Source organism: Melopsittacus undulatus, chromosome 7 (genome assembly GCF_012275295.1).
Source record: "Melopsittacus undulatus isolate bMelUnd1 chromosome 7, bMelUnd1.mat.Z, whole genome shotgun sequence".
Classification (NCBI taxonomy): Eukaryota; Metazoa; Chordata; class Aves; order Psittaciformes; family Psittaculidae; genus Melopsittacus; species Melopsittacus undulatus.
Window position 1 is genome coordinate 62,059,699 of NC_047533.1, and position 23,364 is coordinate 62,083,062.

The 23,364-nt window shown below is 38.4% G+C and overlaps 1 protein-coding gene across 1 annotated transcript in view; it reads right to left on the bottom strand.

The window, feature by feature from the left end:
* The window catches only part of ARHGAP10 (Rho GTPase activating protein 10), a 154,037-nt gene that overhangs the window by 34,491 nt on the left and 96,182 nt on the right, over positions 1–23,364 (bottom strand). Inside the window, exons 17-19 of the mRNA XM_005146570.3 lie at positions 22,135–22,240; positions 21,354–21,513; positions 4,528–4,678 (exon numbers count right to left, since the gene is read on the bottom strand). Coding sequence (XP_005146627.2) covers positions 4,528–4,678; positions 21,354–21,513; positions 22,135–22,240 — 417 coding nt within the window. The remainder of the gene's footprint in view (positions 1–4,527; positions 4,679–21,353; positions 21,514–22,134; positions 22,241–23,364) is intronic.

Genomic DNA, 23,364 nt, shown 5'->3' on the forward strand with positions numbered 1-23,364 from the left:
ACTGGCAGTAACTCAGAAAGGCTTACTTTGTATAGCACCCATCCTACTCAGGGCCATCAGGTAGAAAGAGCTGTGAGAGATCACAAAGAATCTCAGGAACTATTCTCACAGCAAGATGAAATACAAAACTATCTTAAATTCTACACGGCAAACAGCAATCATCCTGATCTTTCCCTCACAACTAATACTGGTGCACCTATTTCATAACAGCATAGCTGTGTGTTCTGCTCAGCTGTTAACAACAGCTTTGTAAGCAAGTGTTGCAAGGCCTTATAGCTTTTTGATATGCCTACGTAGCTGCTTTTCTTTCCATTTCCCCTACTATGTGCCAGGTTATAGAAACACTTCCAAGCAGCAGATTCAGAAATAGAAAGAGTTCAAGGCCAGGTTTCACACCTGCAACCTTGCAGCTCTGGGCTGTTCCAGCTCTGAAGACCAGTCTCCTTATTATAAATCAGAAAGGCTTCCTCTAACATCCAGGTTATGTTCAGTAATTCTGAATGAAGTTGATGTGTTTTTTACTTACTTGTTTGGGGCAGTAAAGCATGGGAAGAGGAGGAAAAGGGAATACAGCAGGAGCAGAAAGCTATCGCAAAGACCCCGTACACCTCCTGAGTTCCAGAGGTAGGGGTGTGGGGGAACAGGAGACAAACACCTTAAAAACAAAACAAGCCCTCGCATGATACTAGCATGCTATGTCAATGTACGTGCCAATGGGAAATATTGACACCTAGGGGGTATTCAGATAGAAAAAGACATCAGCAACCACTGTGCCTTAAGAAGTACCTTTTGATTTGTTTAGAAAGCAAGTTCTGAACAAATCACCACACAAGACCCATTTTTTGATTCCAGGTGTGATTTATGTAACTCATAGTGACTCTCTATTCATCTTGGATGGACAGTATTATACTGTCTACGTTAAACAGAACTTTTCTTGCCTCAGTTGCTCTAGTAGCCCTGCAAAATAGTTTAATAATCTCTAAGTGTCTGGCACAGAAAAAGATTAAACAAAGCAAAAAACCTGTCCATTTTGCTCCAAGACAAGGAAAGTATATAAAAAATGAAATGAAACTGGGAGGGAATAAAACTGTAACTCTGCATCACCCTCTAGAAGAAATATAAACAGAGCTCTTTTCAGATATATACTGACTGTCCAAATGGAAAATAAAGACCCAGTGACATTTTTAGAAAAACAGGATAAACAACTCCCTGTCCTGGCTAATAGTCTTTTTCTCCCTGCACAGAGGGACAGAGAGAGAATGCAAACTCATTTGTACATAAGCTAAGACTGCAAGCCACAGGAGTTTCTGTATTGCTCCTTAATTCACTCTAAAATTCATCTGGTGGGGGGAAGAGCTATTTCCACAAAAAAAAAAATTAAAAAAAAAAAAAAGAAAAACCAAACGAATCCCATGTCTTCATTTCAAAAGGCAGGAAAACTCTGGAAATGATCCTAATGTAAATCTCAGACAAAACTGCGTTTCGCTGAAAGAAGAACTTCCAGTTTAGGGCACGTATGAAAGTAGCTCAGAGCTCCCCATTAAGTTTAGTTCTATTTGAGCCACTGAGATGTCAAAAAAACTTCAGAGTGAAAATTTAGTAACTGGTTTACCACAAAGGAAAGAAGTTGAAAGGCAGACAGACTGTATCATCTGTGACTGAAGTTTGTCTTTCAGGAAATGAAGATCCTTATAGTAGTAAATAGAATACTTGAATTGTTTGCAAATAGGTTTAATCATCTAATTGCCACGTAGAAGGAAAACCTATGCACCATCAGAATTCAGTACAGCTAATTACTAGAAGGCAAAAAAAGATTTTTATCAAACATAGTGTGTGTTCTTCCGCTATTATATCTATCAATATTTATGTCTCTTACAGCCCCTTCCTGGGTGGTTGCTGCACACATTTTCTGTGCAGTCAAGAAGCTTCCCGACTGCAAACGTGCTTTTAAAAAGAAAAGCTGGCCCGAACCCTGCATTTCCAATGCAAACAGTGATTCCGAAGCCTGTTAACTCCCTGGAGCAGCTGATAGTTAAAGACTTGTTTCCGCTTTTCTAACAATTTCCTGGTTTGCATAACAATCCTAAAAGAAACATGCTCAAGAAGTTTTCCAGCACAGAGAGATTTTTGTCTTCAATATATGTCTAGTTTCAATGCATAGAATATTTATATATGATTACAATAACTTTAGAGATATATTTGTCTACAAATACATTTACATATAAATATGTGTCAGCTACTTGGTTTAAAATAAGATTATGATAATTTTGCCATATCCAGGAAATACAAAACACTGGCTTATGCCTGGTGCTTAACTCATGCCATTGTGAATAAAGAGGGGGGAGGGAAGGGGTTTAATGTTTAATTTCCTGTTAAAAACACACACAGGATAAAATCTTCCAAAGAGCAGTTATAAAACATGCATTTGTTAGCCAAGAAACTAGGTAAATATGGAATGAAGCCCAGGCTCACTTTTATTCCTTCCCCCCCCTCCTCCAAAGAACAAAATAACTGGAGGCCACGGTGCACATTTGGAGGCACTGAGCTCTATTTAGTGACTAGTTAATTAATCAGCCTGACTGACTTACGCACCCTGTATCCACTGGGGTAGTTCCTCAGATAATGCAATGACGCAGTTGAGCTCATGGTACTGTATTGCCATGTATACTGCACATGTGCCAAGCAACCGTTGTTCCAACTACTAACTACCTTTCTGACACAACCTGGCTAAACACAATTAAAATAAGCATTAGCATGTCATCAGTACCTACTAACAGCCAGTTTTCTAGCAACAAGAGACTGAGAATACCACTACATTCAGTAGCAGCTGGAGACACTACAAAGTATATATACATATTTTTTTTAACTTACAGGGGGAAGTACTATTGTCAGATCTCACTGAAACTCAATGCCATTCACCTTAGAACTGTGACTTTACCTGCAGCCATTCAGTCTTCATCACATTTCTACCATGCATAATGATGTATTAGGTTATTCTGCAACTCATCACTAAATCCAGACAAGTACTGTATTTCTATAAGATATGTAACAGTTACAGCCTTTAACAATCCCATTTCTTCTCTTTGTTAAGATACCCAAATTAGACAAAAATATGGACTGTGTTTACAGGAAGTTGAACATTTGTAACAGTTTTAAATAGTGATACTGTATTTTGGGATTTTACAATAAAAATAATCCATAAAATACTTTCTGTCTGTTAGGGTCAAGGTCAGATCCTCAGTGCATACCTTGCAGCATGGAACTGGAGAAGTTGTGGTATTTCTTGTGACCTGCTGGGATTCACATTCCAAATTAAATGGAAACAGCTCTGTGAGTGGCTTCAATTTTGTTCTGTTTTTCAAATTAGGATAAATTTGTTATTGCAGGTATAGCTCAGGAGCTTTCATAGCTTTTGGAAGCATATTATTCAAATTAACACAGCTTAAGCTTTTTAAGCAGATGAACCTTAAACACCTTCTAGCCAAGGCATTAGTTTCATATTTGATGCAAGAAAAGAAAGGCACAGAGACTACGTATCTCCCTGTGAATTTAATCTGATGGCAGGCACTCTGAATTTTTTGCAAACTCTTTGTAAAACTGGCTTTGAGACAATAAATATTCCTGAGTTTATTTCTAAACCTTACACTTAACAGCTATTGTAAGTATTTGTGCTCTTTTCTTAAGAATTCAACCACTATTGACCACTGATTTAATGACAGTTCATCGGTGAATCTCCTGCTACTGCATGTGTTCAAAATCTTGCCTGATCCAATATTTCTTCATGTGAAAGGCAACTGACTAACAACATTATGAGGGAGGAAAAGGAATAGGGTGGAGAAAATCTGAAACACAAAATGAGCCCTGACTTGCCTTCTCAGTACTCTACGTAGCCCCGAGCAGTGAAATTTCAGGAAAACAATTATGTTTCTGGCCAACAGTCAAAATATATAAGATGTTATACACCCTTTGCTTCAGTGTATGTTGCTACTGCATGCAAAAGCAAGATTTTTATTTTCTTTTTTTGCTTCTCAACAGTAAGGCAAATTTACAAGTATTTACTGCAAGTTACATCAAGGTATTAAAGATTCAAGTGAAGTAGTAGTATTCCCTAGCGAAGCAGTGACCTGAGCTTTTAATCCAGATGAATTTGACTGTAGAGTGCATTAGCTCTTCTCATAAAAGATTTGCTTTAATTTTAGCTCTCTCTCCATTTATCTTATGGTTGTGTGATCTTCAGTAGAGGTCAAAGAGATTTCCCCAAAGAAACAGGAGCTGCTTCTTTTTTAGAGGGAAAAAGCATATTTAAGACAATTCGTCCTACTTTAAACATAAGTCACAGGATAGTTCTCTTTATGCTTTCCTTACTCTGTTGTTCTCCTTCCTTCTTTACATGTTCTGGAGCAATTAAACAAGCTTGCATGTGCAGGCACACACATACACAAATGAAACATGAAAGGAAAACACCTGTGGAAGATAGGATACACAGCCCATCTAATGCAAAGACTCAAATTATTAGTAACATCTTACCATCATCCAGCTCAAGACAGAGATTGTAAACAGCCAGAGGCCTCTTAATACGTTGTCCTTGTCTTCTTGATTGCCTTGGTGGGGCATTTGGAGGAGATACTGACATAGAGATTGGCTCAGGAAAAGTGGCATCAGGCAGGGTTTTGAAAATCTGCAATCAAGAACACAAAGGGTGTTAATTATTTATCGTGAAGAGCAACCTGCGTAATGCAACTGTAAACCATTATCAAACAACATTTGTTTTGGATTTCATTCAAAGCAGGCAGGAGCCAAAAATCCATTCCTTCAAGTTTGGGAGTATGCCGTGGGGTTTTAATGAGTGCTTTTAAAATAAATAAATAAATGAATGAATAAAATATGAAAATAAGCAAAAGCACTGTCTACACATTAACCAAGCTGAAAATCAGTTAATCCAAAGACAAAATATTTGCAGCCACACTTGCCAGCTAGGATGGAGGGGAAGGGGAAAAAGGGGGATACTAACTTTATAAACCAGTGACTGAATAGATTTATAGCTTTATCTAGGACCTATCATTTTGCCAGAATACCCATTTTAATTTTCAAATCTTTTGATATCATTACAATATCAACCATCTTAATTTATAGCAAAACAAAATCATACTCTTGAAGACAGCAGGAGGAAAATTTTGAGGGGAGGGGTTTTTAGGGAGAGATACCATGGTAACATACCATGTGAGAACTTTTTCAGTTAACTATTACATATTGAGTCACATTTATATCCACAAAGATACATATAAAAAGGATTGCATTTCTCTCTGGATTAACCAGCAAAGCAGATTTGCTCAACCTGACAGCATTTCTACTTTGAGTGTCATATAGAGGGTACAATCTGATGACGCTGATTTACTTCTAGAAAATTATCGGCATGCTAACACAGAATTTAACACAAGCCTTTTCCAAGTGATCATGGCACATCCACATGAACAAATCAGCTTAGTACGTACTTCAACATAGACAAACCATCACATAAATAACAAAAAGCAGCTAAACAAGAAAAGCCCTGTGTCAGTACAGCACCTTACAGCAAGTCAACGTAGTAATATAACAAGATATAATGAAACAGTATAAGGTATTCTTGTGCTCTGCAACTTCATATTGCCACATCTCTGTACTGGAAATATTATAGAGGAGACTCGCAATGAATCTTGAAGGAAAAACTTTTTATGCAGTAGAAATTCATGCAGAAAGTATGAAGAAATGCCACAGATAACACATTTCTGGATTATTACAGCACATGTCAGGTGTAGCATGAAACTGCAAGCCAGCCAAGCTACTCTAATAGGTGAGAAAAATGCTATAAGCATCCTGTGGTAAGGCACTCAAGACATCACGTTAGAAGTATAAGAAACTCCACATGCCATCATATCCTGGCCTGTAAATCCTGAATATTAACACATGTAGGAATAAGATGATCCAAGAACCCATGCATACATTGTTTTACAGCTGCTTAATCGTAGTTCTTGTATTGGCAGGTAGAAAACTGTGCTGTTACAAAATGATCGGAAACACCGTTTTCCATGAAAACTGTGGAAGAATTATCGTATTTCCCAGAACTGGGCAGCAGAGGGCAGGAAGTCTATATATGGTGTGCAAAGGGAAGTTCCGGTGGAAATATTATCTTCCTTCCCAATAAGTGAATGTTGGTGTGGGGGAGGTTGAATGATGTCATTTGAACTTCCCCATACCAGTGCCCAGAAAACTGTCTCCCACTCCTTCACATGCCTATGAAGAATTATGAGAGAACCAAAATAGTACAAAAAAACTCTCTAAGAACAAAATATATATAAAGAAGGAAACAGTCCAACCTGGTTCTCCCCAGTACAGATAGAGCAGCACCCTGAGACAGTGACAAAGCTCTAATTGTGCTCAGAGTGCTAAAGCCATCTCTTAAAACATGATGTAATATATAATAGTGAAATCTAATGTGCATCTCCATGGCACTTGGCTAACAGTACCACACTGCCCCCTTATGTGTAAATACAAGGCTAGATTGAGCAGTTCTAGGGATAAATATTTGCTTCTGAAAAATTCAAAAGTACCAAAACTTTAAATGCCATATTTTCCATGGACTAAGTGTTGCATTTGGGCTGCCTGGTAAATAACTCTCTGCCAAGAGGTTTCAGCATGTTGTTTACTATGTCACATTCCACAGCTGTGCTTATTTGTACAGCCTTATCCATGCATCTTCACTGAAATTAACGGTGGTGAGAAGAACAAGTATTCCCCAGACTTTCTTGCATGCATTCAGGTGGCTTGCACAGGTTGCAGTAAAGCTCTTAAGTGTTTTTTTCTTACTAGTATTTCAATATACTCTTCTAAAATATAAGAAACTAAGAGAGCCACAAAAGGAAAACACAATCAAGAAAACCACAAAGGCAATCCTTACTCAATGACAGCCAGCACCAGATAGGCAACAGAATAATGAATTAGAGACAGGTACGAATCCAAGCCAATTTCTACCTGCAACTACCTATGATGCAAAAAAGATGACTGACGGTTTGTTCTGGTTGGGGGGGGGGGACGACAACGTACAACACCTTATACAATAAACAGGAGAAATAACAAGCAAGCAGTGGAGTCACACTTCAAACAGTGGCAGTCATGCACATGCTAGCTAACTTCATATCAATACCAGTGGCAGGAAGTCATGAACTGCCCAAATAGTTCTCTCCTGCCAGGTCCATCCCCTATTTTACCTGACTCTGCTCTTGACTTCTTGTTATAACAGATTGGTAGAGAAGTTTCCTTTCTGGGATAAGGACAGTAAGTAGTATATTGCTTTCTAGGAAGCATGGATCACATCCCAAGAGCTCTGGAGCAGCAAAAGGCCACGTGTTGTCCACTGGGACCAACTCAAGGGTCCACACACCTTCTCACTCCTACAATGCAATGCTACAAGCTGCAGGACTTATTTTCTTGTGTTCACATTCAATATCTGTCTCCACAGAGAAGAAAAGGATTCCTGAAAGGCACATTGAGATACATACTACAGAACACCACCTCTTGACTATCTGTAGAGCAAATTTACCCATGCAGAGCAAATTGAGACTAATTGTCACACTCAGCAATGAAATCACCAAGTATTACAGGCTGCCCTGCAGGATTCTAAGACACACAAAAACAAAGAAAGAGAAACCAGAATCCCCACAAAAAACATACACACAACTGCCAGAATGATCATTAGGGTTTGTTTTTTTTTTTTACATAAGAAACAGGAAATACCCTGCCCTGATGTGTTGCATGAAAAAGTATATTTGGAGTAATTTTGCTCTTTCAAGCAGTTCATATATACATTCATCCCTACTTTGGTATTTTTGTCTTTTCAGTAGGAAAATAAAAGCCAGTAGAGCCCATCAATAACTGGACCTGATTTGAGTTTTCCTTCTGGTGCAAACCAAAGCTACAGCTCATACCACAGTATTGCAAAGGCGAGCATCTGAAAAGCAAGCAGAAGGTCAACCTCTGCCCTAAGAAGTGCACATACAGCATTCAGCTTCTCTTTTCTGCTTTACTTTCACTTAAATAGAAAAGTACTTTTCATCATGACTTAATGGATATTTGTCTGCTGCACTGACAGAAGCACTGTAACATTTGCCTTAGAACAGGGGGATGGAGGCATGCTTTATTTCAGTTGTTTGGAGAAAAATGTTTTGGGTTTGGTTTCATTCAAATTCGCTTCTAGCCTTATTATTCAAATGCCCTTCAAGTATAAATGTTTCACAGCTAATAAAAGATGCTGCTGCAAGAAGCAGACTGTGTATGCACAGAAGCCAGAATTCAAAATCATAACACACACAATGTGAGCCCCTGAAATGGTACTAACATTGTGTTTTGACTGACCTGCACAACAGCATGGGACCACACCTAAGTTGCAGAGTATTTTCTTGCACTGCAAGCTGTTGCTATCAGATGCATGGCTAAGCAACCACACATACACAATCAGATGGAAATCTTCCCATGGAAGAGGAGAATTGGAACATGCTGTTTAACAGAAGATCTCTTTGCTACTCCAAAAAAAGCCTGCCTTCAAGTGGAAGTCAGATCTACCACCATCACACATCTGGATTGCAGAAGTTACCACAGCTTAGACTAATGCCAATATAAAGATGAGAGTGAAGTTTGGTCATTGAATTATCTCATTCAAGAAGCAATAAAAATGTACTAAACCAACCTAAAAAATCAAATGACTTCACAGTCACATCCACTGTTACACAGTTTTTGAGACTGCAGCTAAACTGCATTAGATTATAAAATACCAGTTCTCTATAAGATAGTTCTCAAAAGCACCGGCACCATACTATTAACCTATGGGGGTACACATTCAGAATCTAAGTGAAACTATTTACACATGTAGCACTCTATTTTATCAAGCCTCAAATTCAGCTGTTACTCAGTCCCATCCAAGTTTGTCCTGTATTTTAAATTATTGTTTAGGTCTGATGTTCCATGAAATCCAAATTAAAAAGTGCACACTGATTTAAGAGGTGGATCAGTCTTCACGCCTGCACTGTAAAAGTTACAACAGAAAAGATGAGACTCTTGTCACAATCCATTTAAAACCCTTGTATGTTTAAGCTATTTCTCTCTATGCAACAGCGCAAAATGGATTCCTTACAAGGTTAAACAAACCACAAACCATCTTGGATGTACACTGCTAATAACAGCTCTGTCTAGAGCAGTGAGCACCATCCCTCCATAAAACCATTCCAATTCCTAAACCTGTGTCCCACAAAATCTAGGGAAGAATTTCGTAAGAGTAATGAGCCAAATTCAACATATTATCATACTGTATTCTACCAGCAGATCCACATGGCAGCAGCCCAAGGAATTTTGCCAGATTCCTCTTAATCTGCAACAACAGTGTTGGACTCTAGATCCTGAGCTCTTACTAGAGCCGATTTTAGAAAACAAAAAACCCATGGCTGGGAGGATTTAACTTGGCCTATTCCACAAGTTTATGGCTAGATGTATAGTTATACATGGAAATGTAGATTAGATTGTGCTGCTACAAGAGAATACTGATCTGTTCTTTCTGGTCTCAAGCAGAACTAATTAATGAATTTCAGTATGTTTGCCAGGAATACTTTAGGAAAAGACCCAGACATCAGGTCATCTCTGTCTGCTTTGTATCACCAGGGTAATTAAAATTTCCACTAGAAATCAGTGGGAGGCAAACAGCAAGGACAGGGTGGGATAAAAAAGAGAATAAAAAAAAGGGCTTAGTAATTGAGCTAATTAGGATAAACTTATAAAAAAGTAATTAACAGCTTAAAGCTGTGCCATGATTTTGTTGCAAGACAAAACCTCCATTCACTCTCATAACACCTACCACACAGAACATGCATCTACTTCTTTTGAGTACATGACCAAGAATCAGAGTACCAGAATAGTGCAAAGGAGCCTAGATCGTGCAGTGACATTCCAAATTCCTTGAAATTCAGGTAGTGTTATAGCCTCCACTCCGACAATATTTTTTAAGAGGACAGTATTTCTCCAGACAAGAACATCAGTACAAGTTTTTATTTGGGTAATTTCCCTTCAATACATACTTGATTTGCAGTTGGTAAATAAAAGAAATACACACAGTCACTTCAACTGATGTTTATTGAACAGCATAAAACATCATCCACCCAGGCCACATATACTGCTCTATCCTAATATATTTTATGGCTATGGTACTCCTTGCATTTCCATGACAATTGGCTATAACATGCTGACCAAAGAACATTTTATAAATTAGCAGCTAATGGGATAGTGCATGAGAAATTTATCATCACCATGGTCTTTTCATGACTTAGCCTCCTTTCAATGTAATGCAAACCCTGTTCAGGTTAGATCCAGCAACCTGTACAAAACAGAAGAACAAGTATTTCCATTAGAGGCAAAAATGCTCAAAACATGTTAGTTGTCCACAGTGTGTTCACCTTGATAAGCATTCTAAGCTGGTTTTCCTCTTAAGATAATGAAGGCACTGGTTGTGCCGTTCTTTTTGCTATTTCCTGAAAACACAAAGCACCAATGTCTTTTCTGTCAAATTGTAATTTTACTCTAGATATAAGCATTTCAGGAAATGCAAGGTGAAAATAAACATCTTGAAACACACTGTTGTAGTTCAGCCACTAAATGTAACCACTAGCCACTAATTGTAAACTAACTGCAATTCATTTTTTAACAGTAAAATCCACACTCAATAAGACAAAGAGTTCTAGATTACCTTTGTTTTTCCATTTTGAAGGGATTGCAGAAGCTAACTATTAAAAGTTTAATCACAATAGAAATTACAAAAGATCAATTTCTGGAGAACTAGGACAGAAGTTTCAGTTCAAAACTGATTTCTGCACCAATTCTAACAATTCTTTAGGAAATTTCTAGTGTACTGAAATCTTTAGGAAATGATCCTATGTTACTGTAGTTTTGTTTTGGTTTTTTTTTTTGGCATTTTACTTTACTATGGAAAAAGTTACATAAACCTGGTTTACTTCTGGTTTCAGTCAACATGATTTCTTCTGTTTATCAAACACAGTTCAATAAATACAAAACATGTAGAATCACAGAATGGTTTGGGTTGGAAGGGACCTTAAAGCTCATCCAGTTCCAACCCCCCTGCCATGGGCAGGGTCACCTTCCACTACATCAGATTGCTCCAAGCCCCATCCTACCTGGCCTTGAACACTGCCAGGGATGGGGCAGCCACAGTTTCTCTGGGCAACCTGTGCCCGTGCCTCATCACCCTCACAGGGAAGAATTTTCTCTATTTATTTTTTTTAACATGCACTAGAAATTCTTGACATCTAAACAGAATCTGTTGAGTGACCAAAATGCAATAAAGCTCATTATGTCTAAAAATTATATTAAACATTTTTGGAAAAGGTTTACAAAACCTTCAATAAAAATTATTGAAGATTTTGGAAGTTGACAAGTTAATTAGAACCCTTAAGCAACTTACCTCCCCAAGATTACCACTGTGTCCACTCCAATACAGGTGTGCTTGCCTCCATGGAGTTATCTCGACTTTTTCACTTCAGCATCTATACACTGTAAAATTTGATTTGCTGTGCACTGGCTTCCATGAGATTGCACAGGATGCAGATTTTCTGAAGCTCTGGATTTTGAGGCTTGAATTCAACTACAAACCACAAAACACCTTTATACAATTTTCCCAGTCATTATACTGGCAGTAGAGAGGATCAGATCAAGAGTTGAAAGACACCTGAAGCTAAGTCTCTAGAGAGCCACCAACCACATAGCATCAATAATGCTCTTGATGATGCTGGGCGCACACTATTTAGAGTGCACCAGAAGATGTAGCCTGAAAAGTAGACGGGTATAAGTCAAAACCAGAAACAGGAAACATCCTTGGCTGTGAGCCAAACCACAAAGCTCTATAAATAAACAAAAAATTAAATAAGTAAACCAATCCATCCATCCAAGGCAGCCTTTTTGTCATTGCAAAGATACCATTTGCTGAGACCATCTGCCTAACAGCCTGACTACTCATAGCCAAATGAAACACTGCTTTCAGGGATTGTGGATACTGTGGATCTCAACCTCATACTTAAACTGGAATATCTGCTACTTGCTCTTCTTAATACAAAAGGAACTAGAGTTCTGGACAAGCTGCAAATTACTAAGAGTGACAAAAAGAGCCAAGGGAATTTTCAGACAAATGTTATGTATCTGTACATCCTAAAGCCACTCATTCGTCCTCACTACCTCAAACCATGTAGTTCATGTTTGAGATTTAATGAAGAAACTAAGCATAGTCTGCAAAACATGATGCTACAGTCTGGAGGGCAGCTGTGAAAGAATGAAAGAAAAGAAATCATACCAAGGTCAAAACTGTGTGTCTTTTGATCGCTTGTGAATTATGAGTTTGTTGACTCAGCCTTTCTAAAAGTAGCATTCCTGATATAAAGACTGCAGCTTCTACTGGATCACATCTCGCTCCACCTTTTAACAATTCATGAGAAGAATGCTCCTGATAGCAGCCCATTCACTGCTATCAATGAATCCATTCTATTCATTGAAGGAAACGAGAGAGTTAACCATATACCAGGCTTGTAATACCTACATATTTGTCCACTGCACCAGCAGAAACAGCAGATTCACCTTCTCTTCTGTGCTGTAACTCACACCAAGGACAGTATTTTAAAAAGGTTGTCCTTCCTTATTACAGCTATATATAATAGCTTTGTATATCTTGTTTAGTTACTGGAAATACTTAAAATAAATATATATATATACATATATATAAAAGCCTTCAAATTAAGATACTCTATCTAATTACTAGCTTTCTAAAACATGACATACTCGTAGTTACTAAATGTAAAATAATGCAGAAGGAGAATGTTTGCATGTACTTTTTTCTTGAAAAGAGTGTAAGAAGTCCTGAGAAGATAAAAGGCGGCACTTACAAACCTAAGTCAGGAACCAGCAAAAGCACCAACCATGGCCAAACACACTACAGGTAAGCATGATCTACCCTTCATTTTCAATAAATAGATATATATAAACATTTATACACACACACAAATATAAATAAATATATATGTTACACCTAGTTTTCTACAAAAATTATTAACAAAAATAGAGTTATGTATTAGACCATCATGAGGCAGGTTAGTTTTACCCCACTGATAAGTTGTTGCAATAGCAATCCTGCTCAGTATGAGAAGAAATACAGGTTGAGATCGTTGGTGCATGTGCTTGGCTGAGGAGCCACTGGCACAAGGCTACTGTCTGTGGGCTTATGACTGAACAACCCCTAAGTCAGAATCCTGCCTAGATGTAGCGATATTTTTTTGTGGACCTGATGAAATCCATCTGCAGTTCCTGAAGGAGCTGGCGAATGAAGTTGCTAAGCCACTGTCCATCATATTTGAAAAATCATGGCAGTCAGGTGAAGTTCCCAATAACTGGAAAAAGGGAAATATAATCCCCACTTGATGAAAGGCAAAATGGAGCCCAGGGAACTACACACCAGTCAGTCTCGCTTCTGTGCCTGGCAAAATCTTGGAGCAGATTCTCCTGGAAGGCATGCTAAGGCACATGAAATACAACAAGGTGCTTGGTGACAGCCAGCATGGCTTCACTGAGGGGAAATCCTGCCTGCCCAATTTGGTGGCCTTCTATGATGGGACTACGAAACTGGACAGGAACAGAGCAGTTGACATCATCTACATGGACTTGTGCAAAGCATTTGACACTGTCCCTCATGACATCCTTGTCACTAAATTAGAGTGTCATCAATTTGATAGGTGGACCCCTCGGTGGATAAAGAACTCGCTGGATGGGTGCACACAAAGAGTTGTGGTCAATGGCTTGATGTCTGGCTGGAGACCAGTAATGAGTGGTGTCCCTCAGGGATCAGTGTTGGGACCGGTCTTGTTCAACATCTTTGTCAGTGACATGGACAGTGGGATTGAGTGCGCCCTCAGCAAGTTTGCTGATGATACCAGAGCTGTGTGGTTCGGTTGATACACTGGAGGGAAGGAATGCCATCCAGAGGGACCTTGACACGCTTGTGAGGTGGGCTGATGCCAACCTCATGAAGTTTAACCATGACAAGTGCAAGGTCCTACACCTGGGTCGGAGCAATCCCAGGCACAGCTACAGGCTGGTCAGAGAAGAGATTCAAGGCAGCCCTGCAGAGAAGGACTTGGGGGTGTTGGTCAATGAGAAAATGAACATGAGCCGGCTTCAGTGTGCGCTCACAGCCCAGAAGGCCAACCGTATTCTGGGCTGCATCAAAAGGAGACTGACCAGAAGGTCAAAGGAGGTGATCCTGCCTCTCTACTCTGCTCTCGTGAGACCTCACTTGGAGTATTGTGTGCAGTCCTGGTGTCCTCAACATAAAAAGGACATGGAGCTGTTGTCCAGAGGAGGCCACGAGGATGATCAGGGGACTGGAGCACCTCCCGTATGAACAGAGGCTGAGAAAGTTGGGTCTGTTCAGGCTGGAAAAGAGAAGGCTGCATGGAGACCTCATAGCAACCTTCCAGTACCTGAAGGGGGGCTTTAAGGATGCTGGGGAGAGACTCTTCATTAGGGACTGTAGAGATAGGACAAGGGGTAATAGGTTCAAACTTAAACAAGGGAAGTTTAGATTGGATATAAGGAGGAAGTTCTTTACTGTAAGGGTGGTGAGGCACTGGAATGGGCTGCCTGAGGAAGTTGTGAATGCTCCATCCCTGGCAGTGTTCAAGGCTGGGCTGGACAAAGCCTTGGGTGACACGGTTTAGTGTGAGGTGTCCCTGCCCATGGCAGGGGGTTGGACCTTGATGATCTTAAAGTCCTTTCCAACCCTAACTATTCTATGATTCTATTGAGAATATACCCCTACATTTGGCCCCCTATCACATTGTTATTGTACAGAGCAGTAAAATGAAATGTTAACATCTTTCCAAATGACACTGTTACAACTGTAGACATGTACAAAACTTCATCAGTGTTTTCTTCTCCACAGATTTTCCTGTTGCCATTACAAGGATTTATATCATTATTGCTTTGCATAATATTTTATGCTCTTTGTTAAAATACATTTATCTTTCATTATGACTGCAGGGTCTTTAGAAACAGTCTCACAAAAAATTTGGAAATAAAGTATTATCAGCTGACCGACATATTTTGTTTATTCAAAAATCTGTTAACTGGTTTTAAATACACCAACCCTCCTGGTGAGGCATAGCTGACTAGAATTCTGAAGAGTATGTACTAAAACAGAAGCATATATTGCACTATTATGCATTAGCAATGATCAGTCAGGATGTCATTCACGTCAGTTTGGGCAATATAAAGAAAACTTTGCAAATTCAATACTTCACTTACCATTGAAAGCTGCAATAAAATCTAATTCTTATGTCATACTGCTTCTGCATAAGAATTTACTTTTTAAACTCTTCAGCGGTGCAGCAACCTGTCTCTTCTCCATGCCCCCTGCAGCATTTCACAGACTATTTTCTTAGACTAACAAAATTTAGTTAAGAATGTCCATTTTAGCACTCTCCATAAGCATTTCTGCCTTGCCACCTCCTCCACACCTGTAAGCACAGCACCATGACCATTGAGACCAAAGCAAATATTAATCAAGTGAATTCCGCTCCCTTATGATCATTTCTGTTTACTTACTTAGGAACACTGCCTACAGCCAGCAGAAGATGAGATCTCTATCACTTGGAAATTTCATATAAAGTTGTGGGAAGTTGCTCAGAATTAACTGGAAGTAATTTAGGCAAGTCAAGAAGGCAGAAGGCTGTCTCATATTATTTGTACGTGCCATGTAATTGTAATCACAGCATCTCAGTTGACTGCTTCTATCCCCAAGAACATGACTTTTGATTTTCTTTTTTTAATCTAATATGGTTACTCACAGTACATATTTTGTTTCTTTTGGAGCAGTCTCACAGCATACCAATCCAGGTATTGATCCAGACTAAATTCCTTTTAATACCATCAACTGCAGTCACAAACGTGAGTGGAGATTCGATATACAGGCTTCTTACTATGCATAAACCACATTAAGATTTCAAAAACTGTAGTCTTTTTAACAAACAAGCAAACAAAATATTTGCAGTCAATTTACTGCACTCTGTGTGTGCGGCTCACATGGACAGGCTTTCTGCTATCCACAGGGCAGAGAAATGGTTTAAAGAGTTTGCACACACTACAGTGAAACACAAGAATTGCTATGACTTCTACCAAAACCATGATGAATGTCTTTGTTGTGCCTGCTGCCCTTTCTGTGTTAGACTCAGCCAGTCATTAAGGAATGTAATTTGAATTAAGATCAGGAATAGTTTCAATGACACTACTAATTAGTTACATGCTTGAAGTTAAGCACATGCTGAATACCTTCCTGAACTGAAGCCTATGTGTTTCTTCAAAAACTCTGCCCTAACGGAGATACCTTAATGAAATTTTTTCCCCCTCCAAGTCAAACACTTGTTAACTTGAGAAACATTCAGCTTAGAGAGGTTTTAAATTGTTACATCACAGCAAACCACCACAATTACAATGCATTGTTTCTTGGTCCTCTGCTGCAGCCAAAGGCAAAGCAACACGAAAGCTGAAACAAGTCCTCTAGTATTTTTTACATGTCCCTTAACCAAGACTTCAGTATATCTGCTGTGTTATCAAAAAGAAACTTAATATAGATGATGGCAGTGCCACTGTACCCTAAAGCATTTACCTGCAACAGAACTGATTTAAACATGCAGTGATCTCTAAGTGGAGACGTGTACCATACCTGGTGGTGCTACTTCCTATTCTGACAAACAACTGATTTCACCTGATTCCATTTCTTCTGTCTCACAAATATTGCATGTACTATGCAGTACAATACGTTTTAAGAATAAAGAGTTTCCATGTATTACTACATGTTGTTGGCCTAAGATTGCAGTGGCATTAAATTCTTCTCTTCCTTTCGGTTAAGTAAAAAAAAAAAAAAAAAAAAAATGGAAAATTATATAAGTACCTAAAGTAAGAAAAATTAGAACAGATTTGATAAAAAAAACTTTTCTCCAGAAAACTGTTTTGCACAAAACAAACCTAAACCAAAGACACATTTCGTCTAAAGCATGCAGAATTGCTGCCCTTTTTAAAAAGTTTAATACCGAACACAAGTGAAAACAGTATCTGCCATATATAGGAACTACTGAGTTTTTCAGAATGAATGTCTTTGAGATAATTTTGCCCACAGGTTGTCTGAATTCTAGAAAGGTTTCTTTTACCATGCCTATCCCTTTCAGCAAACTCTCTGTCTTCCCAGTCTCCATAAGGGACTTCTGTCTAGCCCCTCTTTTTTCGTCTAATTTTCTTTCACTGTAATTTTAATCTTCTTTCCGTTTTTGCAATCTTTCTATTTGTACTCACTAGTCTTTCCTCCCCCATATGCTGGTTTAAATATTCCAGTCCCACTGAGATTTTTATTCCAACCTCCTCCCTCATCTTCTTTCATTTCTTAGACTTCTTTTTTTATCCTGGTGGGTTTTTTTTTCCCCTCTTAAAATAATGTTCAGGGAATTGAGAAACCAAAATGGCTCACATTACCACTGAGGCATCTCTAAATGGCAAATAAATAAGCCCTTTGAATAGTGACATTCATTCCAGTGAGATGCCAAAACATTATAACAAACAGCAAGATGAACAAGTGCATGCTTTTCATGCTGCTGTGGAGTGGACTGCCCTTCTTCCACACCACAAGCCAGAAAGAAAAACCAGAAAAGATGAGATGCCCAAGATATCCAGTTTGTGAAACTCTTGGGATGAAAAATTAATTTATATCCCTGAAATTAATTTGGGGGAGGAGGATAAGAGAAATCATAACTTTTTTTTCTGGGTGCAAGTTGACTACCACTTTCCATCAGAGGATTACCTAATGGCCAAGTAAATATTGTTTCAGGCATTGTACAAGCACAGCTGTAGTCAGCCTCTGAGTTTGTTGCCTCAAAGAAAGGAACACCAAAGAAATATGTAGTTTCAAAGCAAAATTAAAACAATGAGGAGACACAGATATGAGTTTCTTGATGCTTTTTTAAGGAAGAATACAAGACACTAAAATCAAGGGAGAAAAGACAGATATGGCAAGGGAGAAGGGGACAAGACAGCCAAGACTTTAAAGACCTGCAAAGCAAAGGGAAACAAGAGTGCTGGTGCACGCAGCCCAGTCAGCACAAAACATGGCAATTCCAGGCAAAAGTAGAGAGTCCATTTAACATCAAACCTCAATATGCTCCTATTTTGCTCCGCATATCTGGCTGGCCTTTCTCTACAGCCATATGACAAAAGCAAGCAAGACAATTCACAAGTCTCATTTTCCTTTGGACTGGCCTTCCTTCCACAGCATGTATTTCTCAGGGTCCTGGGTAAAATACTGTCTCAGCTTTGACCTAGTTTTTGGGGTTTTCTTTCAAAGTAGAGATCTGCTTCTATAGCTCATCTTCTTACTGCACACAGAAATACTCTGCCTGGAAGAAACTGATCTGTAACCGACAAAACCAAAAGCTAAACAATTATTTCCCTAATGCTCTTCTACCCCCCTTCTAGTCTTAATCATTGCACAATTCTAATGTGATTCTTAGCAACACATCAAGCTACACAGTCCAGTTCCAGCATTCAAGTCTCAGCATTGCTCTCATTTTGTAAAACATGCCTTCCTCAGCTTGGTTCATGTTTTGGAAGTAAGTATACAGCCTGTGAACAAGTTGAAAGTGGTACTGACTGGTTTCTAGGTAGCAGGAAGTAAATGTATATATCAACAAAGCTTAAAAAAAAAAAAAGCCCAAAACAGCTTATGCACTAAGTATGATATTCTTATCTCAAGGCAACTCCCCATATCCAGGTTTCCACATGCATATTTCACAGACATTCTCTAATTAGAACTCAGCAAAATGGTGGCAATGGAATTAACTGCACCAGGATTTCAAAGCTAGTAACGCAGTTAATTACTTTTCCTCATAAAAATGAATTGTGGATCTCCTTCAGTAAAGCTATCCACACAATACATAATAAATGTTGATGCAGTTTAAAAATATTTGAGGATTTGTAACAACTATTTACCATTTTGCCAAGCTAGTTACTGTATTTAAACTAGAAACATTGATGGCTATTGCTTCTACAGTTTGGACGTTTGTCAGTCATTTCATTTGCTAGAGGGGAAAAGAAGTGCCTTTCTGCAGTGTGCCAGAGCCATAAATCACATATGCATGAAGTGCAAACTTTTGCTTCAAGTTTGTGTCAGTGTACCTCCATCTTGATTACATCATTTTTCCACAGTTCCAAACTTTGCCTCTATTATCAGAAGCTGCTAAAAATTAGCACTGGCAGAGCAGTGGCTAAATTAAATATTTGAAAGTATTTGAACCCGCAGCTGGTGACTTCTCCTAGAACTTCAACAAGGCTATCCATAGAAACACCTAGCGCAAGACTATTAGAAAGTCCAAAATGCACAGAAATCCAAAACAATATAAAATGGAACATTATACTGACAGTAAGCCCGCTTGCCATTAAAGTAGGTCCTTGGTCTACCCTAAATGAAGAAGGATCACTTGTAAAAGCAACATAAGTCAATGATAAGATTTCATAATGCCTTAACACATAACTCTCCATTGCCTTTGCTATATATACACAGAGGTCACACTTGAGGCCTCTGTGCATCTTGGAAGCAGCTCTATCATGGGAGAGGTTGCTACAAGAAGACCACTGATGGCAAGTTCACTGTTAAAAATGACAGTGAAATGACACAAATCCCTTAAAAAAATTATAGTCTTATAGTTCTAAAGAAGTCATAAAACCAAGGAATTATGGAAAATTAAGTATGACTTCGATGCACTTTCCAATTCCTGCTTCTCTGTATTTTCAGAGGAGCAAGAAAGACCACTACAACTAATATTTCAAATGTGAAATTGATGTCCAGTTTTTAAAGTCATGTGACTTAGCTGGCATAAGAACAAATTATGTTAATCTGTGGTGATGTAGTGATTTGAGTAAGCATAACTCAACCTCAACATCCCTATGTTATTAAAATGCCCCAGCTCTGCTATCTCTCTCACTCTCTCCTGTCACTTTCTTATATTTGTGTGGTAGCTTCAAAATCATGAGCTTAGTGCAAGATTTACCTTCATTTATAAGGTCCAAAATGAATAGCACGGCTTACAGCTCTTGGAATACTTATTGCTTGGAACTTGATCCACATCTGCAGCAAAGTGTTCTTCCAACAAAACAATACCCTATCTGCCCAATGTCTGTGTGAAGGCAGCATTACACCTTAAGTCAACTAAGCTAACAAACCCCACCATGTGGATACAGCTACATCAACAGAAGCTTTACCCAGACTGTATCACTCAGAGAGGCAGAGTAATTACCTTGTCAGAAAAATTTGAGACAGATATTATTTAGCATAGATAAGGCTTGATTTAGACTGCCAATTTCAACACTGTTAACCTTGAAAAGAAATAACTACTTCAACACTCAGAGTGCTTAAGAAAGAAGACAGGAAAAGCACATCCTGGAATTTTACCAACATGCTTTTTTTGACAATAAGAGTGAGGAAGATGCTGCCCATCTTCCCAGTACAAGCAAGGTACCTCAAACATCCAGTTCCAAAAGTCAGCTTAGACACAAGGGACTCCCGAAGGAGTACCTAAACAAAGAGACCAGTAAGGGACTTCTTTCTTGGTATTACTATATTTTATTTAATCCCACATTACATGCAGTGACATTCTGGACATTGTATGTGTAAGGCACCTTAGTAACTGGCAGCTGGCACAGCAGCAATAACAACTTCTATTTTCAGTGTTACCTAAATAGCAAAGGCTTAAAATAACTCATATTCAGATTAAAACAAAGGAAATGTTAATACCTGGCTCTCTCATACTGCTTTTTACTCATAAAATTCAGAGTAAATACTTCTTTTTAGTCTGTCAACTTGGAGAAAAATAAAGACATAAAACAACTCTACCCATGGTCAAAGTACTCAACAGAAGACCTAAAACCTGAGCCTGGGCTTTCTCTTTTCCAGTCTTGTATCACTTTTGCTCAGAAAAAAACATATGCAAATATCATAACAAAAATCTGTTTGCATGCTATACACACAGAAGCACCACTATTGCCAAGAAATAAGCATTCTGAAATGTCAGTTTACCCATGTACACGGATACTTAGAGTATAAATAACAAATGCATAGAATGTATAAAGGGTATTCTTTAGAATTACTGTATTGGCAACTTCATACTTAACTTCATATTACCAATTAAGCCTAGCAGATCATTTTAGACAATGCTCAGAAACAGAGATTTATCAAAGCTTACCTTCTCATGATTTTCTATCAGGATTTCAACGACGATATTCTGAAACTTCAGGTCCATGATGGCTGCTACAGTTTCTTCCTGTGGCCTCATTAAGGTCGGTCCAAACACTACTCCTAGATTTGCCACTGTCATTAGATTTCTCTTGGCATGCTTCGAAACACTTTTTGAAAAGAATTGAAGGAAAAAACAGGAAATAGGTTATGAAAAAATTCCATTACTGTTGGAAACTGCAGTCTACAAACGAAAACATTACATTTCCTTAATCTATGTTTTAGAAGTTTGTTTTCTGCAAAGTTTCTTCAAATAGAGTTTACCAAATACTGGAAAACAGAAAAGCCATTCTTCTACTGACAATTTAAAAACAAAAGCAGTCTCTTGCTGAACTTAAATATATAAAATGCACTTAGCCTTGGACCAGGGCAAGTGTGAAACCAACTTAAATTTGCTAACAGATCTCCACTATTCACTTTGCCAGAATCTGCAAAAGGAAAGTATAATGTTCCCTTTCTCACTTCAATCAAACCCTCAACTGCTGGCAGGACTGCTAAAGTAAATACTTATATGGCTTCATTAACGGATTATATTTCTGCCTTTCCCGCCAGAACATACACAGCATGAGTCAAATGTCTTGTCTGCTTTTGCACGTTTAGCTCTTGGTATTGTGTATGACAGCATCAAGATGGGCTCCAGCTCCAACCACACTCAAATAAGGCCCTTTGTAGTTAAGCAAAGGTAAGGACAAGAATTCTGACAAGGTAGGAGAGCATTTCATAACACTTACTTTGCTAAATGTTTCACCAAAATTTCCAGCATCTCTTTGTTCTTTTCTGGGAGTTTATGGACCAAGAAGTGAACAGCATTAACTCGAGATTCAGGACTCCCACTTTCTATCGGACATAGAAACAAATAACTCAAAAAATAGAAATAAAATGCACAGAAACACAAAGCTTCTTCCACCCCTGCATGGAAACATACTGTGCACACCTTGCTTCACACCACTTATGTATCTCCAAACATAGCAATACTGAACATATGTGCTTTGTTTTCACAAGTTATCTTGCTCTAGAATTATCAACTTATTGGCTTATTTTGTGAACTCATATTTCAATCCACCTGCAAACGAATGCTTTTGCACATCTAGTTTTAAAAATAGCTGTAGTTATTGTTTTGCTGCATTCGACTCATCTGCTTACAAATATACTGCAAGGTGAAGAGTGATTTTACAGGGTGCCACAGGCTGAAACTGTACTACTTTACATTTTAGCATCATTAACTGATTATCCTCATCATTAGAATGCAGTTTTGTTGGTACTGCGCAGCTAATGATACACAGTTTCCAATGCAAGGTAGCACAAATGCAGTAAGACAACACATGCAGAAGGTTCCTATGCTCAGAAGGGAAAATCTAATGATCTCTGAAGACAGAGAGGAACAATCACACAAAAACCCTACTGATAGACACAAGTATGATAAAAGGCCCTGAGTAACAACAGCATCCCTCTCTAGTGCAGTACAGAAATAAAGTAAAAATAAGCAAGGAGCTATTTTTGTGTGTTGTGTGTTGAAGAACTTTGGCCCCTACATGTTTCACTAGCACAGATGAAAACAGGCATCTGGAACACATTAAAATAATGCCTCTTCCTATTCCTCAAAGTTGTATTAAATCACAAAATGGTATCTCAGTAGTGGTTACAATGAGAGGAGTGGAAATATTTTTCTTGTATGTAATACTACTTAGTACAAGATACCTAAAGAGAAAAATTTACAGCCTACTCTGAATGCCACAAGTTTCAACACCAGGACCACTCATCAGATCCCACTTTACTCTGAGGCAACTTTTATTGTTAAATGCATTTCATATAAAATACTACCATATTTCTTCAATGCATATTGCTACTTTTTTTTCCTTTCCTCTTTGCATATTGCTAGATTTTAGGGTTGTTTTTTAACTCTTTTGCAGTGAACACCCCTGCACAGACTGCAAGAAAATAGGCTACCAAAATGCAAAACA